Genomic DNA, 23,916 nt, shown 5'->3' with positions numbered 1-23,916 from the left:
GGAATGGGCCCCAGTCCCCACATGGGGCAATGGGCATCAGCCACACGTGGGGCAATGGGCCCGGGTCCCTGCGTGGGGCAATGGGCATCAGCCACACGTGGGCCACTGGGACCTGGTCCCCATGTAGGGCGACGGGTCAGCCACGTATGGGGCAGCGGGCCTCGGTCCGTGTGGGGCGATGGGCATCAGCCACATGTGGGCAGTGGGCCCCAGTTCTACGTGGGGTGATGAGCATCAGCCACGCGTGGGGCACTGGGGCCAGCAGCCACCCTGCATGGGGCATGAGACACCGGTCCTGTGTGGGGCAGTGGGGCTGGTAGTGGCCTCATGTGGGGCAGTGGGGCCCAGCCCTGCATGGGGCAACAGGCATCAGCCATGCATGTGACAGGGGACATTGGTCCACGCGGGGCACTGCGGCCAGTAGTAGCCCCATGTGGGGCACTGGGCACTGGGCCCTGGTCCGGTGTGGGGCAGCAGGCACTGGCCCCACATGGAGCAGTAGGGCCAGCAGCCAACCTACATGGGGCAAGGGACATGGGCCCCACGCGGGGCAGCGGGGCACGGCCCCGTGTGGGGCGTCTCCCTGCACCCTGGGCGCCCCACGGCCCAGCCGGTGCCATGAACAGGCTCACGCCGGTGGTTTAGAAAAGAGACTTTATTAGTTGCGCTGCTCGCCGGGATGCAGCCGCGGGAACGGCCGGGGGCTCGTCCAGGCTCCCACTGCCCCGGCCCCCAGCACTGTGGGATGATACACCTCCGTGCAAACCGCCTGTGGGCCCACCAGAGGCTCTGCGGGGGGACGCGACCCATGGGCTGGGGGCCCAGGCCGGGCTGGGAGCCACCGCCCCGCCTGCCCCATGGGCAGGAGGCCTGGCAGCGCCCGTGGGCAGCCCAGGGCCAGCACCCGGTGTCCCCGAGCAGGGAGGCAGCTTCTCCAGGGATGGCGGCTGCATCTCCCAGGCCCTGAGACGGGACCCTGGGGCCGGGGGCAGGCTGGAGGCACTAGACAATAAGAAGGAAAATAATTCTTAGAGGAAAAGCAAGTTTATATATTTGGTTATGTCAGCAGCAGCAGCCCTCCCTGCTGGCTGGGGGAGCAGGCTGGGGAGGAAAGCAACTGCGCTCGTGGGCAAGGGCTGAGCCCAGCAAGCAGCCGGGGATGAGCAGGACCAGGTCCCTGTCTCGGCTGCCTGCTGGGATCAGCCTCCCCAGGAGCACCCACAGCTCCCCAGGTGAAGGTGCCAGGCACCGCAGCCTCCTGCCGCGCTGCCTGCTCCTGCAGGGCCGGGTCCTGCTGCTGTGAGCCTGCCTACATGAGAGCTGGAGCGTGGCAGCTCCGGGCTGAGCCGGGGCAGTGCCCTCAAGCTGGGGGGTCTGGGGGGCGCTGCCCTACGCTGCCTTGCTGCAGGGGACGGTGAAGCTGCAGGAAGTAAGTGGGAAACGGGGAGGAAAGCACAGGGTGTGGGCACGAGCCTGAGCCATGCCAGGGCCCCTGGAGGAAGCAGATGCTCAGAAATACTCAAGGTCTGCTGCTAGACCAGTGTCAAGGTCGCTTCTCTGACAGTCAAGAGCCTCACATGGCATCAGTGCATCCCATATCCCTCTGGAAACAAGTTGCAGCCGGTGGTGGTTGCTCCGGCACCGCTGCCTGTGTGTCCCCTCTCTCCAGGCAGGAGCATGCGCCTTGCCGCCAGCTGCCGCCATCCCTGCGGGTGTGAAGGGACCAGACCCAGCACCCCACCACTGCGGTGCTCCCTGCCCCAGCGAGGACTTGCCCGTGGCCACTGGGCCACTGTCAGCCAGATCTGTAACGCGGGCAGGGGAGCGCACAGCTCACTCTGCTCCTACCGTGGCCGGGAGCAGCAGCGGGCCCCGGCTGGGTGATGCCATGCGGGCACCCACGGCAGTCCCAGCTGCAGGGTGGCTTTGTGGTGAAGCCGTCCTAGGCACCGCCACATAACCCGGTCCTCAGAAGGGCAGAGAGGAGCAGAGCTGCCTGCCTGCCATGCAGCTGGCTCCACTTCACCTCTACTCTGTCCATCAACGGGACTTGCTCAGCTCTTCCGCACGCTGGGTGCATCACAGTTCCTCTGCTCCCCCGAACGGGGTGGCCAGCTTGGGGTCTGGGGGTCTTCCTGCCTGCGGGGACAGCCGCGCAGCCTGGCACAGGGAGCCGGGGTGGCGGGGGCCGGTGGGCTGCTTGGCAGGAGGCTTTCTTGACACCAGGTCTTTGCTTATGGAGGACACTTGAGCTTTCCAGGTGTACAGCCGTTATCTTGGTTTTAGCACTCTCCAGCTGGGCTGGGTCCCCGTCACTCAAAGCCCATCGTGCTAGAAGGCTCTCACGCAGCCTGCGGCAGGAATGGTCTCCAAGGGTGATTTAACAGTGTAAGAAAAACAATCCCGTGTTCCTAATGTTTCTGTGTGCTAAAACTAAAATATAAAATACACCTTGTCCAAGCAGGCAGGGGATTGGCGTCGGCTCTGCAGGGTAGTAAAGATGCATCGTGTACACTTTCCCTGGGGCACCAGGGCAGAGAGAGATCTCGAAATGTGAATGATAACGTGTTCAGCCGTCGTCCACAACCCTTCCGCGCTGCAGCCTGTCCTACTCGCTGTCACTCTTGTCCACCAGTACCGCGTCGGACTCCTCCGTTATCTCCAGCAGTGTGTGCATCTCGGGGCTCTCCCCACGCATCAGATCCGAGTTTTCTCCCTCCTCTCCACCAACCTCCACCAGCTCCGTGGCTTTCACTTCCACCTCACCCTCTCTTATTTTCTTGACATGGAAAGTGAAGGGTGGCACTTTGTAGACGGCTGTCTTGGACCTGGCATAGATGGTGTGGTCAGGGGTGAAAGACTTCCTCAGCTTGTCCCGAGAGGTCTTCATCTTCTCTCTCCTTTCGTTAGTCACAATCTTGGTGCCTAGTTTGTTCATCCGCTTCTCCAGGTTGTGGCGGGTCTTCTCCAAGTTGTGGCGGGTCTTCTCCAGGTTTTCCTTGGTCTTTAGCTTAGTCTTCTCCATCTTCTCCTTTGAGAATGCCTTCTTAAAGTCATCCACTCTTTTCATGCCGCTCCTTTTGATACGCTCTGCCCGTGACTCTTCAATAATCTCTTCAATCTCCACCTCTTCATCTGAGGAAAGTTGCACATGGTCCTCCTCTGCATGGTCCTCACCCACGGGCACCTCCTCACCCTCGCCTTCCTTCTCCAGCTTTTCACCCTCCTTTAGAGACTTGCTGATGCTCAGTTTAGATGGGAGCTTCACTTCATCCTGCAAGACACAGAGCGGAGCCAGTGAGACACACACCTCCCCAGCCTCTCCAGCCTCGGGAGCCAGCTGGAGAGCAGCGCACAAGGCAGAAGCACAGCCACAATTCAGAGCAACACAGACCCAGGCGAAGTCAGGCCTGGGTTCAGCCTCCCTTAATGCACTTGATAAATTACTGTCACGAGGATCTGCTCTACTTACAGCCGCTTAGGGCTCTGCTGTATTTAACCTCAGGTATACCAGTTCTGCTGGCCCCGGGGCTGGTTCCAAACCCACCCATGACTCCAGCAGTGCAGGAAGAGGCAGGCCAGCACTCAAACCGGAGACTTTCCCCTTCCTCCTGTGCCTCTGTCACAGTTCCATCCCCTCCAGTTTCATCTTCATGCCAGGACTTGGCCATCACACGCTCCCCGCTCCTGGCCCCAGGAAAGCCCCCACCCGCATCCTGCAGTGGAGGGGTGCAGGGGACCCCCTGGAGCGATGTGGTGCCCCTTTGCTCCCCAGCATCTGTCCAGGGTGCCGCCCCCCCCCCCCCCCCCCAAGCCCACGATGCTTCAGCTTCCTTCCCGTGCGTGGTCTTCTCTTGGTAAGACCGCTGGCCGCTCCCTGGTCAGTGGCCTGGCCAGGGTCCGGCCAGCAGCAGCCCCGGGCACGGCGTGGTGCTGGGCTGCAGATGGCAGCACAGTCTGGAACTGGGAGTCCGGCCACGCTGCCTGGTGTGCACTGGCCAGCCCTGGCCTGCACTCAGACTTTCCCAAGGCCTGCAGGATCCAGATGTGCAGCTGAAACATCCCTTGGGATGCAGCAGGCTGCCCTTTTTTTCCCATTTCTCCACTGGGGAATAAGTTAGGCAATTTGTCTGAGCTGGTATCTGGAGCCGGTGGAGCCGGCAGCCCCGACTCACACAGCCAGGTCTGCAAGGTTCCACTGTATCTGCTCGGGACTGGGGGCGAATTCATTCAGCTTCTCCAGTCTCCCGGGTCAGCCAAGTTTCTGATCCCAGTGGCAGAGGACAAGCATGCACCCAGGAGAGGGGCACAGGTCTGGAGTGGGATTGGTTTTCATCTGAGCAGCACATAGCATGCGTCCCTGCTGCAATGAATCACCTCTCTGTTCCGAGGACAGGCTGGAAATAGCCCGTCAATGTGCAAAGCATCACAGCTGCGGGGCTGCAGCCCACGGCTCAGAAATTTATTGCCCGCGTGGTTTTAATCTATGGAGCTGGGCGGGAGAGGCACGGAGCTGCCGACACAAGCGCTGTCAGCAAGCCAGCAGCAGCCACAAGGCAGCGTGTGGAACAGGCACGCAGAGAGCAGAGCTGCTGGGCTGAGGTTTGGAGAAAAGTCGGGGCAGCAGGACAGCTGGGCACCATTCCCAGCCCCAGGGCAGACAGGAGCTGAACAGAGCAAGGCTGGGGGATCCCAGTCCAACACAGGCAGCAGCAGGGCCCAGTGAAATCAAGGGACAGACCCCGGGGTACCCAAAAGGCTTGAAGTGCGTGGCAAACATCGGCAGCGACACGCCGTCCCCCGGCTTGGGGATGCCAGGAGCGGAACTGCCCTGTGTCCCAGGAAGGTGAATTTGCCATGGTGTCCCCTGTGCAAGGCTGCACGCTCTGCATGCCACATTTGCACAGCACTAGCCACTGCACCAACGTAGCCACGAGCTAACAAGCTACACAGGTGTCAAGAGCCAGGACATTCATGATGGTCACACCACCAAAACAGCCGCTGAGGCCCAGCCCCGAAGAGCCACGGTGACTCCAGGCACACTTCTGCACAGGTTTCTCTGCACGGTGCTGGAAGGGACGGTGTGTTTGCATGCCCACGTCCTGAGCGCTCTCCCACCACCGCACCCATGCACTGCTGCTCCGGCTGACCGAGGTCCCTGCCACGCTGCTGGTCCGGCCTCAGTGCCCGGACGGAGGCAGGACAGGACACCCCCTCTGCAAACATGGGGTGCTCAGCTCGGCCAGCTGCGCCATCCCCAGCTCTTCCTTCCCTCAACACCACCTGAGATCTGACATAACCTTATTCAACACATGACACCAGTACGGCCTCGCTTGGGTGAAATTCAGATGCTTTTAGCTGCATTCTCATTCTTCGCCAAGCACAGGGCAGGGCTGATCCTTGGGCAAGCGGAACTTCTGGAGACATGAGGGGTTCTGCGGAAAACTTTGTGAACAGTGAAAAAGCAGCTCTGTGGAGCACTGGGCTCAGTGAGGGTGATGTGGGCTGCAGTGTCCATGGTCAAAACACAGAGTCTGCCAGAGCAGGGGGCTCGTTCTGGGTTTTATTCAGAGAGCTGCGCTGGGCAAACCCTCCACATCGCAGCCTAGGTCCCAGATACCTTCTGGAGATTAAGGCGAAGCGGCCAACATGTTTTCTTCATTTGATTAGCCACTTCAGGAGAAAACAATACACATGCTCTCCAGAGGGTCAGGTCAGTCCAAAACAAATCCACGTCACTGGGAAGGCGAGGATCCTGTTATCCTGTTCTGCACAACAACACCTGCTGGAGCAATCCCAGGGACTCCCGGGGACCCTGCCCCACCAGCCGAGAACATCAGGAACTCCGGCCACTTCCTTCCCTCTGAGTCAACACAATGAGCCAGAACAAAGGCATCCCCCTCTCGCCTGGCACGACTGTCACTGGAAACAGGCCATATCCTGCAAACTCAGATACTTATCAGTCCCTTGTTAGCTCCAGAACATGTGTCTGCCGAAAGAAACACCACCTCAAAAACTCCACGTCTGCCACATAAATAATTGCCTTTCCTCATGTTACACCAGCAAATCCACCTTCTGACTGAATTTTTTGATGCGGCTAAGCGGGCTGCACCAGCAGCACACCCATCCAACCTTGGCAGCATCCTGCAACGGTTTCCTCACAACCTTGAAGACGTGGCCAGCAGCAGCTCCCGGTACCACGGGACAGCTGGAGCAACCCCTGTTAGGGTGACAGCGTGGCTCTCTCTAATCCCTGTCACTGCACCCCCGGGAAGGGCAGCTGCCCCCCTGTTTGATCCCAGCTCCCATAGACTGCACTCACGTGCGGACCCACACCTCTGCTGTCCCACACACCGCCCACACCAAGTGCTCCTGGGCTTGAGACCCTGCTGATGCCTCTTTCAGGAGGCACCTTCACTGCTCAGGCACACAGGCAAAGAGGGAGCACAGCTATTCCCATAAGTAAGGACGCCTCCAGTCCCAACCTCCCCACCACCACCCCCCCAAGACGGTTTCCAACAGCTTTTTTCCAGCTGTGCTCAGGAAACACTCTGCAGCCTTCACCCGGCCCCTTTCCCACCGGGCCAGGGTGACAGGGTGGCATGCCACCCTAGGGCTGGCTGAGGGCCGCCGGAGAGTGCGTCTCTCTTTCCTATTCCTGGGATAATTCCTGCATTTTTTCCCCCTGACTCTTCTTCAAGCTGATTGCTTATCTGAGCAGTAGATCACCAGCTGGAGGACAGCTGGTGGATTTTCAGCACTGCTTGCCGTGGGTTACTTTCCTGCCTCCAAGCCCACCTGCATCCAAGGAGCATTCCTGCTGGTTTAGCAGGCTCTGGCTTGTGCACAGTACAGCTGGTGCAAGAAGAACCGACAGCTCTGGCGTGTCTTAACGAGGCTGAATATGTTGCTGCTGAGCATCCTTCGTGTGTCGCTCCCCACCTGCACCCAGGCACTGCCCAAATGCCACCAAGGGTCTCCTCCTCCCTGCTTGGGAGGTGTTTCCCCTGGGGGGGAGGGCAGCTGCCCGGCGTGGGCAGAACGTGCCTGCAGACACAGCCGCGTCTGCCCGTGGTGGAGGACAATGGGACCTCGCTGGAACAATCAAGAACTGTCCTGGGTCTATGGGTGGCTGCCACACAAATCCCCACTCCGGGCAAGGCCCTATGGTCTGTGCACTTTATTTCACTCATGACTCATCCAGATGAGCCACATTTTTATCACCAGGCATTCCATCTACTCTATTTTTACTGAGAAAACACTGACCCTTGAAGTGGGTGAGTCCAAAATCCTGGGTCTTGGCATCCCTGCCTGTTGGGGTGTTCAAACCTGGCTCCCAGTCAGCAGATGTAAACCAGTTCTGTTCTCTAAGACAGCCTGAATCCAGCTGGCACAAAGACAGTGGGTAAACAAGACCTCTCAGAAGATTTTTATACCAGCGGAAGAAAAATCTTGCCCTGCTCTGCGCACAGAGCAGAGCTATGCCCGGCAGGACAGGCAGCGTGCTTGTACGTGTGCTGGGACCGAGCTCGCTGCCATCCGATGCGCTTCACATAAAGGTTCAGCTCTGATTCAAGTTCTACCTTTCTTTTGCCCATTCACAGAGTGCCACCCCCCAGTCCATTTCACAATCCGACATGTCCCTTCGGCGCAGAGAAGCGGTTCACTTTGGGAAGCTCCCTCCCGCTGGCAGAGCCGACGGGACTGGCAGCACGTCCGTCTGCTGACTCTGCGGGCACCCGGAGCGTCCCCGGTGCCCGTACCCAGCGTCGAAGGCAGCTGGCTGCCTGCTGACAGGGTGCTGGGCTGCTCTTTATTCCTCCTGCCCCAAACAATTCAGGGCTTCGAGATCTACAGGGCGGCCCAGCCTCTGCCCTCCTCCACCAAGTGGGCTTTTTATCTGACATTGTTTTCAAGCCCGAGTTCCCTTGCAGTGAGTCACCCAGGCAGCCCCATACGGCCATGTACACAGCGCCTGGTTGCTACAACACATGTAAACACTTCCCCCGTCATATAAAAGGCCAATGAGACACAAAGCTGAGCTGCATTCCCAGCCCAGCAGAGCTCTTCAAGCACTGCAGAAGCCCCAGCAAATCTGGTGAGCATTCTCAAAACGCGAGAAGGGCACCAGGATTGCTCTTGAAGGGGCTCTTATTGTCAGCGTGTAAAAAATAAAAGAGTCCCAGAACTCCCAGCCACTCCGATCTCCAGTTTGAAGATTTAATGGAAGATTTTTCACATGCGGCATGCTAATCACATCTGCAATTAATTTTGTTCCGTTATTTTGACAAAATTGCAAGAGCACAAACAGTTGAGTTGGGTTGACATGCAGCCGTAACATGCAGAACATGACCAGCTCACATCCCCCGGCTCTGCTAGAACCACAAAAGGCTGAGCCCTGCTGCTGCTGGGTGAACCAGCGCCTGCTGCACCCCCTGTGCCACACCAGCCCTGAGGGAGGATTAAAAGCTTCTGGACAGAAATCAGCCTTGCAGGTCAGGTCGAGCCCTGCCAGAGAAGAAAACGTTCTGCTCTCCCGTTGCCATGCTAACTGTTTGGCTCTGCCAGTCTTTAGAGGGTGCTTTTCTGTGCTGGCCTTCCATCACGGGAAGGAGGATTCAGTTATTCCTGAGTAAGAGCAACACACCTGGTAAGCACCCGCAGCCTAGCAAAGCTCAGGGATGTAAAGATGCCCTGTGCAGAAAAGAGGAGGGCTGTGCTTTCTTCTCCGGTGTTCTTGTTGGAACAGACTTTCCCTGTGGAGATGGTAATTGTTGTCAGACTCTCTTGCTATCCTGCAAAAACCTGCCTTTTTAAAAAATCTGGTCACTCTCCCTGAAGAGAAGTTTTCCCTGGCAGCTTCCCCCAGAGACCCTGATTCCTGGGCTGAGGTCACCTTCGCCTGGCTCCCGGGTCTGTCCTGTCCACCGACCAACGTGGCCGTTCCCTCCAGACCGTGCTCCTCACCCCACCGGGTGACCACCCAAAGGGCAGGCAACTGCAGCTTGGGGTATTGTCTCCAGCAGCCACACAATAAGAGGAAGGCTAACAGGGCACTGTGCTGTTACCAGCTGCCCTTTCGGTATGAGATAAGCGTTAGATAAACAGCAGCTAAAGTCATCACCAGCTCCAGCGTGTGTAACAGCGCCGGGGGGGCTGCCACGGAGAAGAAATGGATGCTGCAGTGCCTATCTCGGACAACCGTAGTTTTAAGTCACACAGTTTGTGCTCTCTGCCTGTCTTTTATCTATTTAAAACAACTTCAAACCATTCCACAAACACTTCCAAACCAAACCAAACCTTACAAGAAGCCTGAGGAGGTAGGTATTACCAGGTCTGTATTTCAGAGGGAGAAACTCAGAAAACAGGTGGGATTTGCCCAGTCACAGCAGACACCAGCGGAGCCAACTGCTCCTGGCTACTAGCCCTTCATGCAAGCCACACAGCAATTCCTCCCTCCCAGATCGCAGAGGTAGTAGCACAACAAGTCCTGTAACGCCTGGGAGAAAATCACAGCTCCTCACCACCCGTTATAACTAGGGCAGCAAGCAGCAAGCACGTTAATCAACAAGTGGAGGCATTTCTGCCAACTTGCAGCAGCCACAAGCAGGCAGAGAGGCAAAGGCTCTGGAATCAGCAGCTTTCAGAGTTTCAAGAAGAGGTTCAAAGCAATCTTCGGGGGGTACTCCTTCTGAGGCCCTAAACTGCTGCCTCCTTGCATGTCTTCTGCTGATTTGGGCCATGGCACTTTCCGCAGCATGGGCAGAGGGAAACCGATCCTGGAGACAGCTCAGAGGGTAGTCCCTGGCGAAGACTCAAAGCGCACACTCTGGATCTTCTTTGGCTAAGACGAGGAAAACTACGTTTCAATAGCCAGCGGAAAGGAAGCACAATGGAAACACTTACCTGTCCCCACTGGGAATCTGATCGGGACCATTGCCAGCAAAGTAATCCAGATTAGCGTGAGAACAGGCAGAGAGAAAAGGCACAGGGGTATGTTTTAGTAAAGGGAGAAGCTAGGTAGCAAAATGGGACAGAAATGACAGTCAGCAAAGATTTATTAGAAGGAAGAGCGTCCTTCTCTAATTTACAGCAGGTTCTAGGAGATGCAGAATCGCTTCTATGGTTTCAGGCATGTTTACACTGAACACTGCCATAGGGCCAGATTCTGCTCTCTTTTCACACTCCTCTTCACAGAGCGATTTGATCAGCAGTTCTGGAGACACCTCTGATTTCTATGGTGTAGCTGAAAGCAGAGTTTGCTTGTATGTATAAGATTATGCAAAGATAGCGATTTTAAAACCCTACGTTTATTAATTCAAACACATAAGCTGGAGAGATCGAAACAGCTGGGTGTGATTCCAGAACTCCATCCACTGGTTTTGTCAGCATATTGACCATACCCTAAACCAAGGCTGGAGAATACCCAGCAGCTTACAGATGTATATACTCAGTGGCACAGCCAGCGTGCTCTCTGCAAAATCAGGCTTGGCCTCGACTTTTATGTTCCAAAGGTCTGTAAAAAGAGAAGCCTTGAGTCCTTGGAGAGAAGACTACTGAACCCTGCAGTAAGAAGTCACCAAAGAATACTGCTGAGAAAAAGGAAAAGATCTAAAATATGAGGGGAAAAGCAACGTAGGTTTGGCATTAGGTAAATGTTAACGGGATAAGCTAGCTCGTTCTCAAGTAGTATCTCCCTGATTAGCAGAAGTCCTTCTACTCTCTGCAATTTTGTGTATTGTGCAATCTTCTTGGCACTTTTTTCTATCAGGCGCGTCTAGTTACTCTATGTCCTGGAAGCTATGTCCTAAAAGGCTGTATCTCCTTCATTAGCTGGTGAGAAAGAGCAGCATGGTACAGGCACTGGAGCTGGTTCAGACTCGATGGTGAAAAGCAAGGGAGGAACGGGTGCAGGGAGAGGAGGAGGCTGTGTTTGGGAAAACGCTTTTGCCTAGCAGTGAGTCAGAAGAAAGGCAGGGCTGTAGGAAACAGAGAAGTAAATAGATTGTGGAGTGAAAAGGTTTTTTGTTTTTTGTTTTCTTTTTTCCCCTCTGACAGCAGAAAAAAGTTCTGATCTTATTATCAGTCTGTTTGTACAACTGGCTTTACTCTCAGAGCTGCTCCTCCCAGATAAACCTGTCTCGACTGATTAATAACTCCGGGGCCATTTCTGAACAGCAAAAAAGTAAAGATGGAGTTTGCGTTACAGATGATTTGCAGATAGATCTGTGCTGACACTGACATTTGCATCCTCACATAAAGCTATAGACTGAACGTCCCGAGACTTTTTATTCTAAATATCTGATTTTCCCTCACTGACATTGAGCATCTTTGTTTCTCGTCTTTGTTTTTTTCTTGCAGATGGCCAGTGGACCCACAGTTCTTCAGGTACTTTTAAGTTGTAGAAGATGTTGCAGAATCAAGAGCGTAACGTTATCCCAAACAGGACAAAAGAGGGCTAAGCACGTTGGCAAAAAGCTTATGAGCTATTGCCACGCTTTATGTGGGTCACAGACACATTGCTACATCAGAGAGTGGAGACTGCATAGCTCTCTACAGAGACAGCACATCCCACTTCTGGGTAGCGTAGCAAGAAGCATCTTCAGGGAAGATGCAGGAACAGCCCTCAGTTTCCCCCTGTCTTGTGCCTAGGGCAGGCAGTACATTCTCTGGAAAACGGCTGTGTTAGACCGAGCGCGGTTGCTAACTCCTCCTGCCTGGCAGAAGCTGCGTGCCTTGTCTGGAGCTGGGCCGGGGTGACAGCGTGCAGTGAGTCACCCACCACGCAGCTCGCTCAGCGCCTGCCTGGTGAGCAATGCTGAAGGACACAGAGGGACACAAGCCAACTACAGAGCGTTCGCATTGACAGAAAATGGGGGAAATGGAGACAAAACACGGCAGTACCCGCTTCTCCCGCGATGCTCACACCCCTCCAGTGTTCTGCAGCGCCTACAACACGAAGCAGCTTTTACCATCTACTGGTCAAATTCCCACACAGGGTACACTGGAGAGTAATGGGACTGTGTCTTTGAGAGGCATCGTCTGAGCACTGGCTGGCTTCTTGAATTCTTGGGTTATGTGCAGCCTTGGAGAGTTTTTCCTGCTGTCTGTTAGCGATGTGTTTTGCCGAGGGCTTGCATCTAGTTTAAGAATGGGAAAAGGAGCCACAATCTTACCGAAAACTAGAGCACCCCAGCCATGTAGCCCAGTGAGCACGGCCGGCAGATTCTGCACCTCATTATATCCCTGTGTGCAGTGCCCCACTGGCATCACACAGACGTGACGGATGCTTAGATCCACTGCTGACAGGCACAAGAGAGGCCTGAGAGAGGAATATGTGATCAGAAGGAATATCCCCGTTGGTTTTAGTTTCATGAGCCATTAATTGTCTGATCTAACCCTATCCCAACTGGCTGAGTAGCCTCTGGCCCTTTGCTTTGAGACAATTTACTGCTGCACAGCTCGGCGTGTAACTATAACGCTGAAAGGATTGCAGCAAAGCAAACTGTCCTGGCTCTAACTGCTTATAAATAATACCTGAGCAATGAAATATTAATGCAGTTGATTCCAGGCTGCAACAGAAAAATCCATGCTGTTGAGCTGCCTTTTGGCAGAAAGACTAATAATCTGCACTAAGAAAAATCTTGAAAGTGAGAGCTATTAAAATCCTGAAATTTTTTTAAGGTTCACTCTCCTGCGTATTATTCTCTTGAGACTCTTATAATTCAGTCATGTGCAGAGAACATGAAGGATTCTTTGCACACCAAGATGTGAACGTGGTGCCCCTTACAGTGGAGGGAAAACATGCAGCTGAATCCAGCCCAAACGAACCCAGCTGAATGATATTTCTCTCCTTCCCCTGGGATGGCATTTTTTCACCTCTAATTTTGCTGCTTCTGTGACCAAAAGCAGGATAACAGAAGGGAAGATACAACAGCCTTCTGGGTTAAGACCCATGTGTTCCGGCAACAGAGACAAAGGATCAGAGACAAACAATATTAACTCTTAATTAATGAGTATCAATTTGTATGATTCAGATTTTTTGTGGTTTTTAACAAAGGCTTCATGATTAAGTCTCTTTCATATTTCAGTTAAGAACAGAATAAAATAAAGCAAAAGCCAATCCGGCACCAAAGGAATATCCCGTTCCCATTCTCTGCTCCAGTTCTCTGCTGAACCTGGGATAAGAACCATTGTGGCTACGAAGGGAGCTGCTTAGTGGATTCACAGCAAAATAAAACAGGCCTTTTATTTTAAAGTATTATCGGAAAAGAAATAAAATACACACTGGCTGCTACAATGGCAATCTCTGCAGTGAACTACTGGGAAAAGCAGATGCTACCTGCGGCGCTGCTCCGGATCAGGAAGAGGAGTCAAGTGCAAGCACAGAGCGCTCCTATATGCACGGAGCAATTGCTCTTGCAGGAAAAGCGTAACGGGGGTGCCCGGAGCCCCTGCCTGCCCTCAGTACTGTAATTTAAACTGTATTTGGAATTTCTATTTATTCTTTAGCACTTGTAGTTGGGCAAGTTCCACTGAACCCAAGGCATGTAACCACACAGGCTGTTCTTTGGGCTTGCAGATCCCACGGGCTCTCATGAACCCTTTGCCGTCATTAGGCTCATAAGGTTTTTTGTTTCAGAATGATTAATTTGAAACAAAACCATAGCTCGGGGCAGCTGACATACTGTTTAGGAGGTGGAGAAAGGCTGCAGCCCAGGGGCAGTGGGTGCGGCGGCTGCGGTACATGGGTTCGTACGCCCTGTGCTGCCTGCCCTGTGCTTCTCATCAGACCCCTGAGCTCATGTTCTTTTCCACGCTCTCTTCTGGGGCACCCAGACCTAAAAATAAGGCAGTTCAGGTCTGGCCTCCAAATCTGTCACGTTAATGTGCGGGTTTGAAATTCATCCCTCCTCCCCACGATCAACAATCTTGTTGCTTCCATCCGTATAAGGCCCACTCAAGGCACAAAAGCCAAGCTGCGCTATTTATATTTCCTCGGCCAGCCCTACCTACTCCACACATTGTACGGCCGAGATTCACGTTCTTCCTCGCCTCTCCTTAACTGCCCAGCCCTTCCCAGAGAAACTCTACATCTCACAAGGCTCTGGAGTCACCCGAAGAGCAGAGGAGCCCCAGAGGAGCCCCCAGACCTGTGGGGCAGCGTGGGGAGCAGCATGTCCATACACCTCCGACAAAGGCTGCTCTCTTTCCAACAAACAATGCCGAGCATCACGAGCCATACCTCCCTCCAGCTCAGCGCCCACATGAGCCTCAAAATAAAGGACCAGCACACTTTAGAAATTCAATACTCAATACGTATGCCGAGTGCTGCAAGCATTTTGTCCGGCTGTAAGAAAAATCAAGCCTTTGTCATTTGCAGGAATAAGTTTAATTGTCAAAAGATGTTTAGAGGAAAAATGCCGTGCTTCTGTTAAGTGCTGACCCATGCCGTTCTTCAGATGAATGCAGCACGCTGCCTGGTTTCAGCGTAGTAGCTTTTTGCATAGGACATCCATTCTTCAATCATGAACTATAGTAACCAGCCCCAGCTTCTTGTATCCTAAAACCAGGAGATGTGGGATGAAGTCACTTCAGTTTGTTTTTACTAGCAACCACTCTAACCAAATTTGTTGGTGTCCTAATTTCTCTGAAAGGCAGGAGTCCAGCACAAAGGAAGCACTGAGGAGCTCTGTTTGCATGGGCTGCTAGCAAGTGCACGCAGTCATTTGACATCAGACTTTTTAGGAAGGCAAGTGCTGTTTACGGTAAGAGTACGTGAACTTCTGTTTACACAGCAGCTTGACAAAAGTCTGTCGCCTTTGCTTTTGGTAGGCAGATTTTCAAAACAAAAAGACGGATGAGGTAATGTGGAGGGGGGTTGTTTTTTTCAGATTTTATTCTCAAGAATCAATCTAATTGCCTTTGGTAAGTGGAAATAAAAACTCTTACCTCGGTAGAAACCAGACCAGCTCCTGGCAAAATCAGGTAAAAGCATATTTGAGAGAGTGAGCCTGTGAGAAAGCACGTTTACATATGTGACAGCCCAGCCCATAAACATTCTGCTTAATGCCTCACCCTCAGCCAGCCTCAGTGGAAGAGATTTTCAGTTCTGCACTTTCTCCCCCAAAGTCTGAAACTACGCAGGCAGATGTGCTCTGGGCTCATCTTTGACAGGTCAAGCTTTCCTTGAATAAAATTTGATTTTCATTTCCTCCTAATCTAACAGCTAGCAAAATACAACTCTCACACGTAGTTTGACCTCTTCTCCCAAGGTGCCAAAAGGTCTTATTTGCACTCCTGAAATAGTCCATAACTGCGGGAGACTCAGCATTCAGCACTGGGAGGATAATCAAACATCTCTAACAGTAAAGAGCCAATTTATCTTTACCTCCTTTTATTTCTTCATACTGCAGAATCACACAATATTAAATCCCTATAGAGCATAACTACTGTTTTGCTCAGCTACCTTGCTTGAAAATAGCCACCGCTGGTTTTATGTAATATTTTATGTCTCTTAAGATGAGTTTATCTCTTGTTCTCCAAAAGACTAATAAATCTTTGCATTTTTAGCCATAGCAACTGAAATTGCAATTGCCCAGGAAAGTTAATCTCAGCTTTCCAAAGGCAGTTTTTTCTGAGTTAAAAAGCAGTAATTAATGTTGCTCGCCATCAGAGAATTAATTACATTACCAAGAAAGTACCTAACATAAACTTTGCTAGGTGGTGGGTCTTGAGAAGTGAAACACTGAATTAGAAGAGTTATCTTGCAATTATTTTTTTTTAATGATAGACACAGTTAGGAAACCACAGTGCATTTTTCTCATTTATACTCCCGAGGTGGAGTCCACCATAAAGTTTTGGTTTTATAGACTTTTGATACATTTTTTAAAAATGTCATGATTATTAGTACTGAAACACAGAAGGATATTAGTAAACAGGTTAATCCAGTGGGAATCAACAAGGCTTCTTGCAACAAACAGCACTGTTCAATATCAGTAAAGCAGCTGAACATCATCCTCAATTTGATAAGCACCTTTACAATGTACACACAAAAATATCACTTCTTTCTGCAGAGTTTTATTATTTAAACATGTTATCATTATCTGTTTTGCATAATCCCAGACAAAGCACCGCTCTTGTCATTGATGTGCCTAGAATTACTGACTGTGATAAAATATTCATATGAACACATTGGGACACAAAATTGTATCGTGATGTTTTGGCAGCTCTGCTGTGCAATTCCCACAGTCAGCCTGTGTTAGGAATTTCTGAAGAATGATATCTCCATAATTACAGTAAGAGACAAGCTCTAAAAGTCCTGCCTCTCCCAGGAAAAAACAAAGCAGAATAAAAAACCGCAAAGCCAAAAGCAAAACTTCCAAGATCACCCAAAATGTTTAACTTCTTCAGAATAAAAGGTCTCCACAAATAAGAGAGACTCCTATACCCAACAGGTTATTTTTCCTTACCCCAAGCCATATGATTCAGGTTGCTGTACACTGAAAATTACATGATGACATTTTTATGGAGGACAATCTACAGAATAATACAACTATTAAGCAACTCTATTTTCTATTTGAGAAATAATAATTAATGTAGCTCTGAGATAAGACTGTAGGTTGATAGAATTTGGAAACTTTCTCTGTTGACCGAAATTCTGTGTTTCCATTGTATCCAGGAAAGAGCAGTATTGCACAGGACTGCAAAAATATCCCCCATTCTTCCCAGGGATTCCCTGTGGTCCACACCTGGCCACCGAATTCTCATTGTATGGGTCTGTCTTTGCCACAATAGCACAACCTACGATCAATAAACTCATTTGTTACTCAGGCACATTAATATTATTATTGCCTATTTCTCTCTAGTATTCAAACATCAAAAGCCCATCATGGATTTTGTTTTTCAGTTTAAGCACCAAGTTAAGAGATAATCAAGAGCTTCTCCTCCAAGAGAGACCTTCATTTGCCTTAGCAGCGTCCATCACAAGCCTGGACGCCCGCTGCCACACCTTCCGTCTCCCCAGAACTGGCCCTTACTCGCTGTGGCAAGGTCTACTCAGCCTTCCCGCAGAAGTGTGAGGATTTCCATGAGGGTGCAAAAAGCTGTGTTTCACGTGAAGCAAACCTGCAGAACTTCTCACTTGTGCTCTGCAGCCTCACAGTCAAATCACACTAAGTTCCATGCTGGGAAATTGTTCCGAATTACAAATAATTCATTCTTTTTTTGCTGGTATCTTCATGATTCACAAAATCCCTGCTGTAGTCTCTTGCCTGCTGATTTGCTCAGAGGCTGCCCTGTCCTCATTACATCAGCAAAAGCATTGCCCCTGATTTCCTTTAGAAGCAGGATCGCTTTTCAAATTCCAAAAGAAACTCTCCTCAATATTCATAAGCAACAGCAAACCAAACTGAACCGCTCACAAAATGACGATCTGCCAATGTTCAGGATGCTTCCAAAGGACCTAGAAGCTTGCCAACTTTCTACCTATTTCTATAACCCACAAGGAATGTTATGTTTAAACAACTGCCTTCACTCTTCTCCTTTTGCAACGTTTGTTCCTTCTGCAGTACATGAAGAGTTCCACTTTATGTTTCCATTAAGAGATCTATCCTCCTGCAAAAGCTTTACACAAAGAGCTTATAATAAAAAAATACATATATATATATATGTATATATATATATAACCGGTTAGGCTGCCCGTATGATCTGAATAGGCTGGAATATTTTAAGCATTTGTAGTTTTATCATGCCTGAAAGGCTAAGCTCTGAATCAGAGTGTTACACAGGCCCCCGTACTTGTTAGATTCCTGAGCCTATTATGATCAGCCCTCCCTTCAAGCCCTGTAGTAAGAAGCATTTTCCCTTTGTTTCTGCTTCTCTCTCTTCCTGTGATCAGCACTACACATTTCTCGATTTGTCCCTACGCTGTCTATTATTAACCCAGAGGCTTCTAACTGAATCATTAACTATTTCACTCACTTTTCTTCCATGGACCACTGTAAGAGTTTGCTCTGGTAAGGAAGACTAACTCCAAACAGGAAAACTGACAGAAACGTATTCCTCTCTTTCTCCTTCTTTAATATTAAAGGAAAAATCCACTGCTTAGTGCAGGGGTTGAACATCAAGCAAATCAAAGCTGTTACTGAAACCAGACAACTGTAAGATTCAAGACTTGCAGGTTGCAGAAAAAAGAACGTGAAAGTCTGTACGAGCACAACGGCAAGGGCAGAGCCAAGCACTAATGAGCTCAAGGAGCTGTTTGGAATTTTCTCTAATGTCTCTATCTGCCCTAGTCAGTGAGATTAACCCCAATGCTGGGGTTACTGTCTCTTGCCATTATTAGATGCATGTCACAAATCTGAAATATTACTGCTCTCCACATAGTGATACACATGTCTCTCAGTAGAAAAGACATTGGCAGGCGGATTTACAATATTCCCTTCCTGAACACAGTGCATTCTTGCTCTTTTTTTTTTAGCTAAGCAGTAAAATCAGGTTATTTGGATACTTCTGGCCCATTGCAATGACTGCTTAGGGCCATTCTCACTATCTTCATTAAAATTCCTGTTAAATGTAGAAACTCTTATCAAACCTTGTCTTCGAACACATAGACAATGTTAAATCATGAATGAGAGAGCTGCTTCAGACCCGCCTTAATTGGGACCACCAGTCAGGGGAGTTTGGGAGTGTCACGGACTGACCGTGCAGCATGACAGAACCCTCAGCAAACAAAACACTCGCCAACAGGACAAAAAGCAGCGTAAAAAATCTCCTTACCTGGTAGATCATGACTTTGAAGTTTCTGCGTTTCAGGAGCTCCGCTTCATTGGCCTCAAGCTTCTTGATCTGCCCAGCTTGCTTTTCCAGGTTCTGCCGAACGGTTTTCACATTGACGCTCACCTTGCGCACTTTTTCCAGCATCTTGTTCACGGTGTTGCTGGTGGTGGTGTGTGCCTTTGTCAGCTTGGTTAGCTCTCCTTGGATGCTGGTCACTGCGCTATCCATCTCTTGCTGTCTCTCCTCCAGCTGTGTTTGGGTCAGCTGAATCTGATCCACTGCTCCAATGATCTTGTCCAGAAGGGTCAGCACCATCACACCATTGATCTGGTCTGATTTGATGGGTTCTTCAGGCACTTGCTCCTCTGAGGCCTCGGAAGCAGTTGGTGGCTCGATAATTTGCAAAGTAGTATCCTCCATGATCGCTTGGGAGTCCTGGCTAGCAGAGCCGGGAGAAGCTGTCACTGCAGGGAGAGAGAGAGGAGGGAAAACTAAACCCGAGCCTCAGCTAAACTCTGCGCTGGGAGAAACGCCAGAAATGGAGAGCACAGTGTGTGGATGTCTGCTGAAATTCAAATGGCACAGCTCTGCAAAGCCGTCCAGTGAAACTGCCCTGCAAAATTTTCCAGGCTTGCAGGTCATTGGCTGACTCCACCTCGGCTATATAAAAGGAGCCCGCTGCCAAATGCCTGATGACCCACCCTTTCTGAAATGATTAAAATAGTTGGAGGGGAGGCGATGGCTTTGCATGCAAACACAGGCACAGCTCAGCGAGGAATGCAAACCTCTGAAACTACAACCGCCTCTTCTTTACCGTAAGTCTAAAGGCACTATAAGGAACGAGAGGAAAAAAATAAAAAACCTTGAATAAACGGCTTGGGAAGCTGCTGGAAAGAAAGCAACCCCATCTGGGCGCAGCTGTATACATTAAAGGAAGGCTGGTTTAAACAACTGCACACGTTGAAGTTCAGCTGGAAAATTCAGATCTCCTGCCAATACTTAGGTCTTTTTTCCAGGACTATGGGAGCCTGATTTTCAATACTTTAAAGAAATGCTACAATTTGGATTCAGTAGTTATGGCACATGACTTCTAGGTCATAAAAATGCAAGCTGCCATGTGTGTGAATGCACACAAGAGCCGTACACATGATATAGACAGTGTGCACCAAGTCTCTACGCAGATTTAACACAGAAAGAAGTACAATTCACTCCTGAAGTGAGGCAGCTTGGCCACTCCCACCTAAAAGCAGCTATCTCAGCTCTGCAATCCTCTATCCATCGACAAATCCAGTCACTAGACTTTTAAATGCAGGATATGCTTCAGCATATGCCATGCAAAAATGTAGTGGTAAGCAATGCCCAAACACAGTGTGTTAGATAAGGCTTTATTGGAAAAAAAGATACTAATTGGTTCAAAACTTAATCGAGTACATACTGCTTTGGAAAACATGGGGAAGTAATAATCCTTATTTTGCTAACTTTTAACCTCAGCACAGACACAAAGCAATTCATATAGTGTTGGCAGAAGTTTATGCCTTGTGGAGGCATCATCACGTTGGAAGGCACTTGGGAGGTGCTACCAAAGGCTGGACCAAGCACCGCAATGTGAAGAAGGAAAATTCAGATCTTGAGAGGTGACACCATCACTGGCGTTGGCTCAGCCAGAGGAAATCAAGCTCCCACGGGCAGAACCGCTGTGAAGCCTCGTCTGGCCTGGGCAGCAGAAAGCCCTTCCAGGCTCAGCTGAAGGGCTGTGGGCAGACTGGGAAGGCCGCAGTCTCCCTCTTGTCCTGTAGCCTTGACAACAAGCAATTCATGCTCAGCACATCCTGCCTCCCGCCGGGGTCAAGCCTGCCCTTGCAATTTGCCACAGGCGGGCAAATAAAATGACTGCTCTCCAGCACTCAGGTTCTGCAGGCTCACAGCCTACCTCAAGACAGGGCTGGAAGAAATGCTGAATTCCAAGCGTACAAACTGGGAAACCCACGACGCACAAACAGATGTACAGGAACATTGTTTAATGATGAATGCTCATGACAGTCAGCACTTTCCATGCCCCTGTGCTCTCCACCATGTGACAGCTCACTTTTTACTGCTGTTGTACCCACACTGCACCACTGATCTAGATCTGGTTTCACTGTGCATCAGTTAATTGTGCTGTGTTGCTTCTACAATAGGTATTATGTCACGTCTCAAAAATAGGTTGCTTTTCTATACCCTGTTTTTTCCTGGAGGGACCTTTTTCCGGTGCATTTATTTCCAGTGTTTGCTGCTGATGAGTCAGTTCCATGAAAAAAATCCTTACTCCAGGCAGATAACGTTGAGGCTCTGCAGTTGTTTCTCACTGGGGATATCTGCTTCAGAGTGGATTTCCACAGATATTTGCTGTGAAGTTTCATGTACAGGACAGGATGCAAGCAGAGCAGTGCTCTCTTTCTAAGTCTGCCACCTATTCCATGTGTGATTTCAGTGCAGTCTCTGTGCCTTCATTTCCTCATTTGGGAATAATAAAAAAAAATAATTAAAAAATCGGACTGAGTAGGTCAATCTGTACAGAATCGGATAAAACAAGAGAACAGGAATTTGGATTTGCTCTTGATAGACAGCAGAAGAGATGCAGTGCCACACTCGGCGCTTGCTGCGCGTGCAGCAATCACACCCCAAGCTAAAATGAGATGAGTAATTTTCTCTGTTAGGACTAACTTCATCTCAGCCATTTTCTGCCGTGGGGACGTCCCAGGAAAAGCCAATAGGTGGCAAACAGCAGCCTCCCGCTGGGAGCCTTCCCACCCAGCTGAGCACACAGGGCTGTGAGGTCTGACTCAATCTCTTCTAGCGCGAACAACGTGCTGCCTCTCGTTGCACAGCAGATACAGTTTGATCTCTGGCTCTTCCACACTTGCACTATGCCTTAGATATCACTGATCATTCCAATATCCCAGCGATTTTATACCACTATACTATATAATTGCATAAATATATATATATAAATATATATATATATATATACAACTACCAAATGTGTCATATGGACATGGAACAGACAGCGCAAATGAAAACTAGCATATTTCATCTTCAAAGAAAAAACTGTCAGACATATGCAGGACAACAAAGGACGACAAAGTCCAGCAGCTGCTTCCACATCAAGCCGTGGAAGTTCCTGTGACCATAGGAAACAGCTCAGCTAACTAACTTCTTAAATAGCAAGATACAGCTGGTTAGGGCCTGTCAGAAATAAGGAATAGTCTTGGCTTGCGGGGGACAGACTCTGTTAAATTTCACCAAGTGCAGCTGACACAATTTGTCCCTTCACCTCTAGCTTAAGTGCAGAGGACATGGACTGGACAGAGAAAAAGAAAGAAAACTATCCTCTCTTGTTTTCCAAGGACGTGGGAATAAGTACAGGGGGAGGAAAGGTGCAGTATATGTGCAACTTTTTCTACTGTTAGATGCATCCCGCAGATAAGGTGAATTCAGCTTTGCAGGCCACTACCAGTGTAATGCTTTTGGCAGGCACCCAACTCATCTCATGGCAAATTAAGTTAACTTGTTATTTAACCTTCTAACTTGCTCACTTTTTCATAATTGAGACACACCAAACATCAGCATAAAAGCAAAAACTGAGTGTTAGCAGCCCTACGACTGCCATTTCCATTCCGCAGCACCACCAGCCTCACGAACACAGCCTGAGCCTGCTGGCACAGGGCGTCATTTGCCGTGGCTGCAGCCCACCACGCTGACCCGCACGATGTCATTACCTCCTCACACATCTGCAGGTGGTCTTCCATCCCCCAGGAGCTCTCAGGAGCAGTACTTGGGATCTGATCTGCTGAGCCTGAGCAGCACCCACACCCTGTCGGTGCCCATCTGTCAGAGCATTATGAATAAGTGCATGGCAGTAACTAGGATCTTCCATTCCAGAGGCAAACGCCTGCCCAAATCCCAATGAGGCATCACACCTCCGCTTTGCCGCACATGACTAGGGCCTTTCAAAACAAAGACAACCATGTGAAAAGGGATCTGTGGTTAAATCATATTTTCGCTATTGCAGAAGCTCCTCTTTTCACCATATCAAGACCAACCGTTTACTCAAAGAGTCAGTAAGCAGTACTTGGAAGTTTAGCGTATTTTAACTTAAATTTAACTGTCAGTTTTTGCTTCCTTCCCAATGAACTGTGCTTCCATTAACAGTCTAGCGCAGAAAATTCCTGATGGGCAGGGAGGTTGCTTGTATTTAACTGGTTTTCTGTATTATCAAGTGCTATACCCACAGGCTGCTGGAGGCAACTGGTTCCATTGATGCATGCTTGTACAACACTTGGAGTTAACTCTGAACTGCCAATTTTTGCTCTTTCATTTCCTACAATTCTACTGACTTCAACAAGGAAACTCTTATTTTGGCCAGTGGGAGTGAGAAGGCAGCGAGGCTGGGGCATGGGAGGCTGCAGCCCCCAGCCACGCCGAGGTGCCGGGCTCAGGGCTTGGCCAAGCTCAGCCCAGACCCCAGGCAGGCGGTTTGGTGGGGGGCTCCCTGCCACAGCCCCGACCGGCACAGGCCAAGCACAGCCCACAGCCTGACAGGCGGCTCAGGGGGGGCTCCCCGCTGCAGCCCCGGCCAGGCACAGCCCTACGGGCGGCTCAGGGGGGGCTCCCCGCTGCAGCCCCGGCCAGGCACAGCCCTACGGGCAGCTCAGGGGGGGCTCCCCGCTGCAGCCCCGGCCAGGCACAGCCCTACGGGCGGCTCAGGGGGGGCTCGCCGCTGCAGACGTGGCCCAGGCAGGCAGCTCGGGGGCTCCCCACTGCAGAGCCCGGGGCCGACCCCCCCAGCCCCGCAGCTGGGGGAAGCCACCCGCGGCATCGGCCCGGGGCTTCCCAGGACCGTACCTTTGGCCTCCGCTGCTCCCCACAGCCGCCTCACACAGACGAGGGCCGGGCCGGGCCGGGCGGGCCCCACCAGGGAGGGCAGGCCGCACCCTCGCACCTCGCCCACGCTGCCCGTGACGTCACTACCTGCGTCACGGCGTCGCCAATGGCGTCAGGGGCGGGCAGGTGACGTCAGCGGCCCCTCCGGTGGAGCGGGCCCGGCGCGGGGCGGCGAGGCCGGCCCCCCCCGCCCCCCTCCTGCCCGATGCCGTC

General features: G+C 51.0%; 1 protein-coding gene across 2 annotated transcripts; it reads right to left on the bottom strand.

Moving 5' to 3' along the window:
• Positions 1–637: 637 nt before the first annotated feature.
• Positions 638–23,877, bottom strand: CAVIN1 (caveolae associated protein 1). 2 transcript variants are annotated; one of them, XM_027805837.2, is made up of 4 exons: positions 22,539–23,618; positions 20,998–21,273; positions 18,781–19,244; positions 638–3,274 (listed from the first exon to the last, which is right to left on the bottom strand). In XM_027805837.2, exons 2-4 carry the CDS (start codon positions 21,068–21,070, stop codon positions 2,609–2,611), a joined length of 1,203 nt encoding a protein of 400 aa, XP_027661638.1. In that variant the 5' UTR covers positions 21,071–21,273; positions 22,539–23,618; the 3' UTR covers positions 638–2,608. The 2 variants fall into 2 exon arrangements, with proteins under 2 accessions (XP_027661638.1, XP_055553330.1); XM_055697355.1 differs by lacking the exons at positions 20,998–21,273; positions 22,539–23,618 and adding an exon at positions 23,665–23,877.
• Between the last annotated feature and the right edge of the window lie 39 nt (positions 23,878–23,916).

Source organism: Falco cherrug, chromosome 20, assembly GCF_023634085.1.
Source record: "Falco cherrug isolate bFalChe1 chromosome 20, bFalChe1.pri, whole genome shotgun sequence".
Lineage (NCBI taxonomy): Eukaryota > Metazoa > Chordata > Aves > Falconiformes > Falconidae > Falco > Falco cherrug.
This window is presented reverse-complemented; position numbering and strand designations above follow the sequence as displayed.

What these genes read in the sequence shown, in the direction of transcription:
- CAVIN1 (XM_027805837.2), bottom strand. Translation starts at nt 21,070, where the DNA reads ATGGAACTGACTCATCAGCAGCAAACACTGGAAATAAATGCACCGGAA. An exon ending in TCCCTCCAGGAAAAAACAGG is followed by an intron (nt 19,245 to 20,997) that starts GTATAGAAAAGC and finishes CTCTCCCTGCAG; the next exon opens with TGACAGCTTCTCCCGGCTCT. An exon ending in TCAAAGTCATGATCTACCAG is followed by an intron (nt 3,275 to 18,780) that starts GTAAGGAGATTT and finishes TGTGTCTTGCAG; the next exon opens with GATGAAGTGAAGCTCCCATC.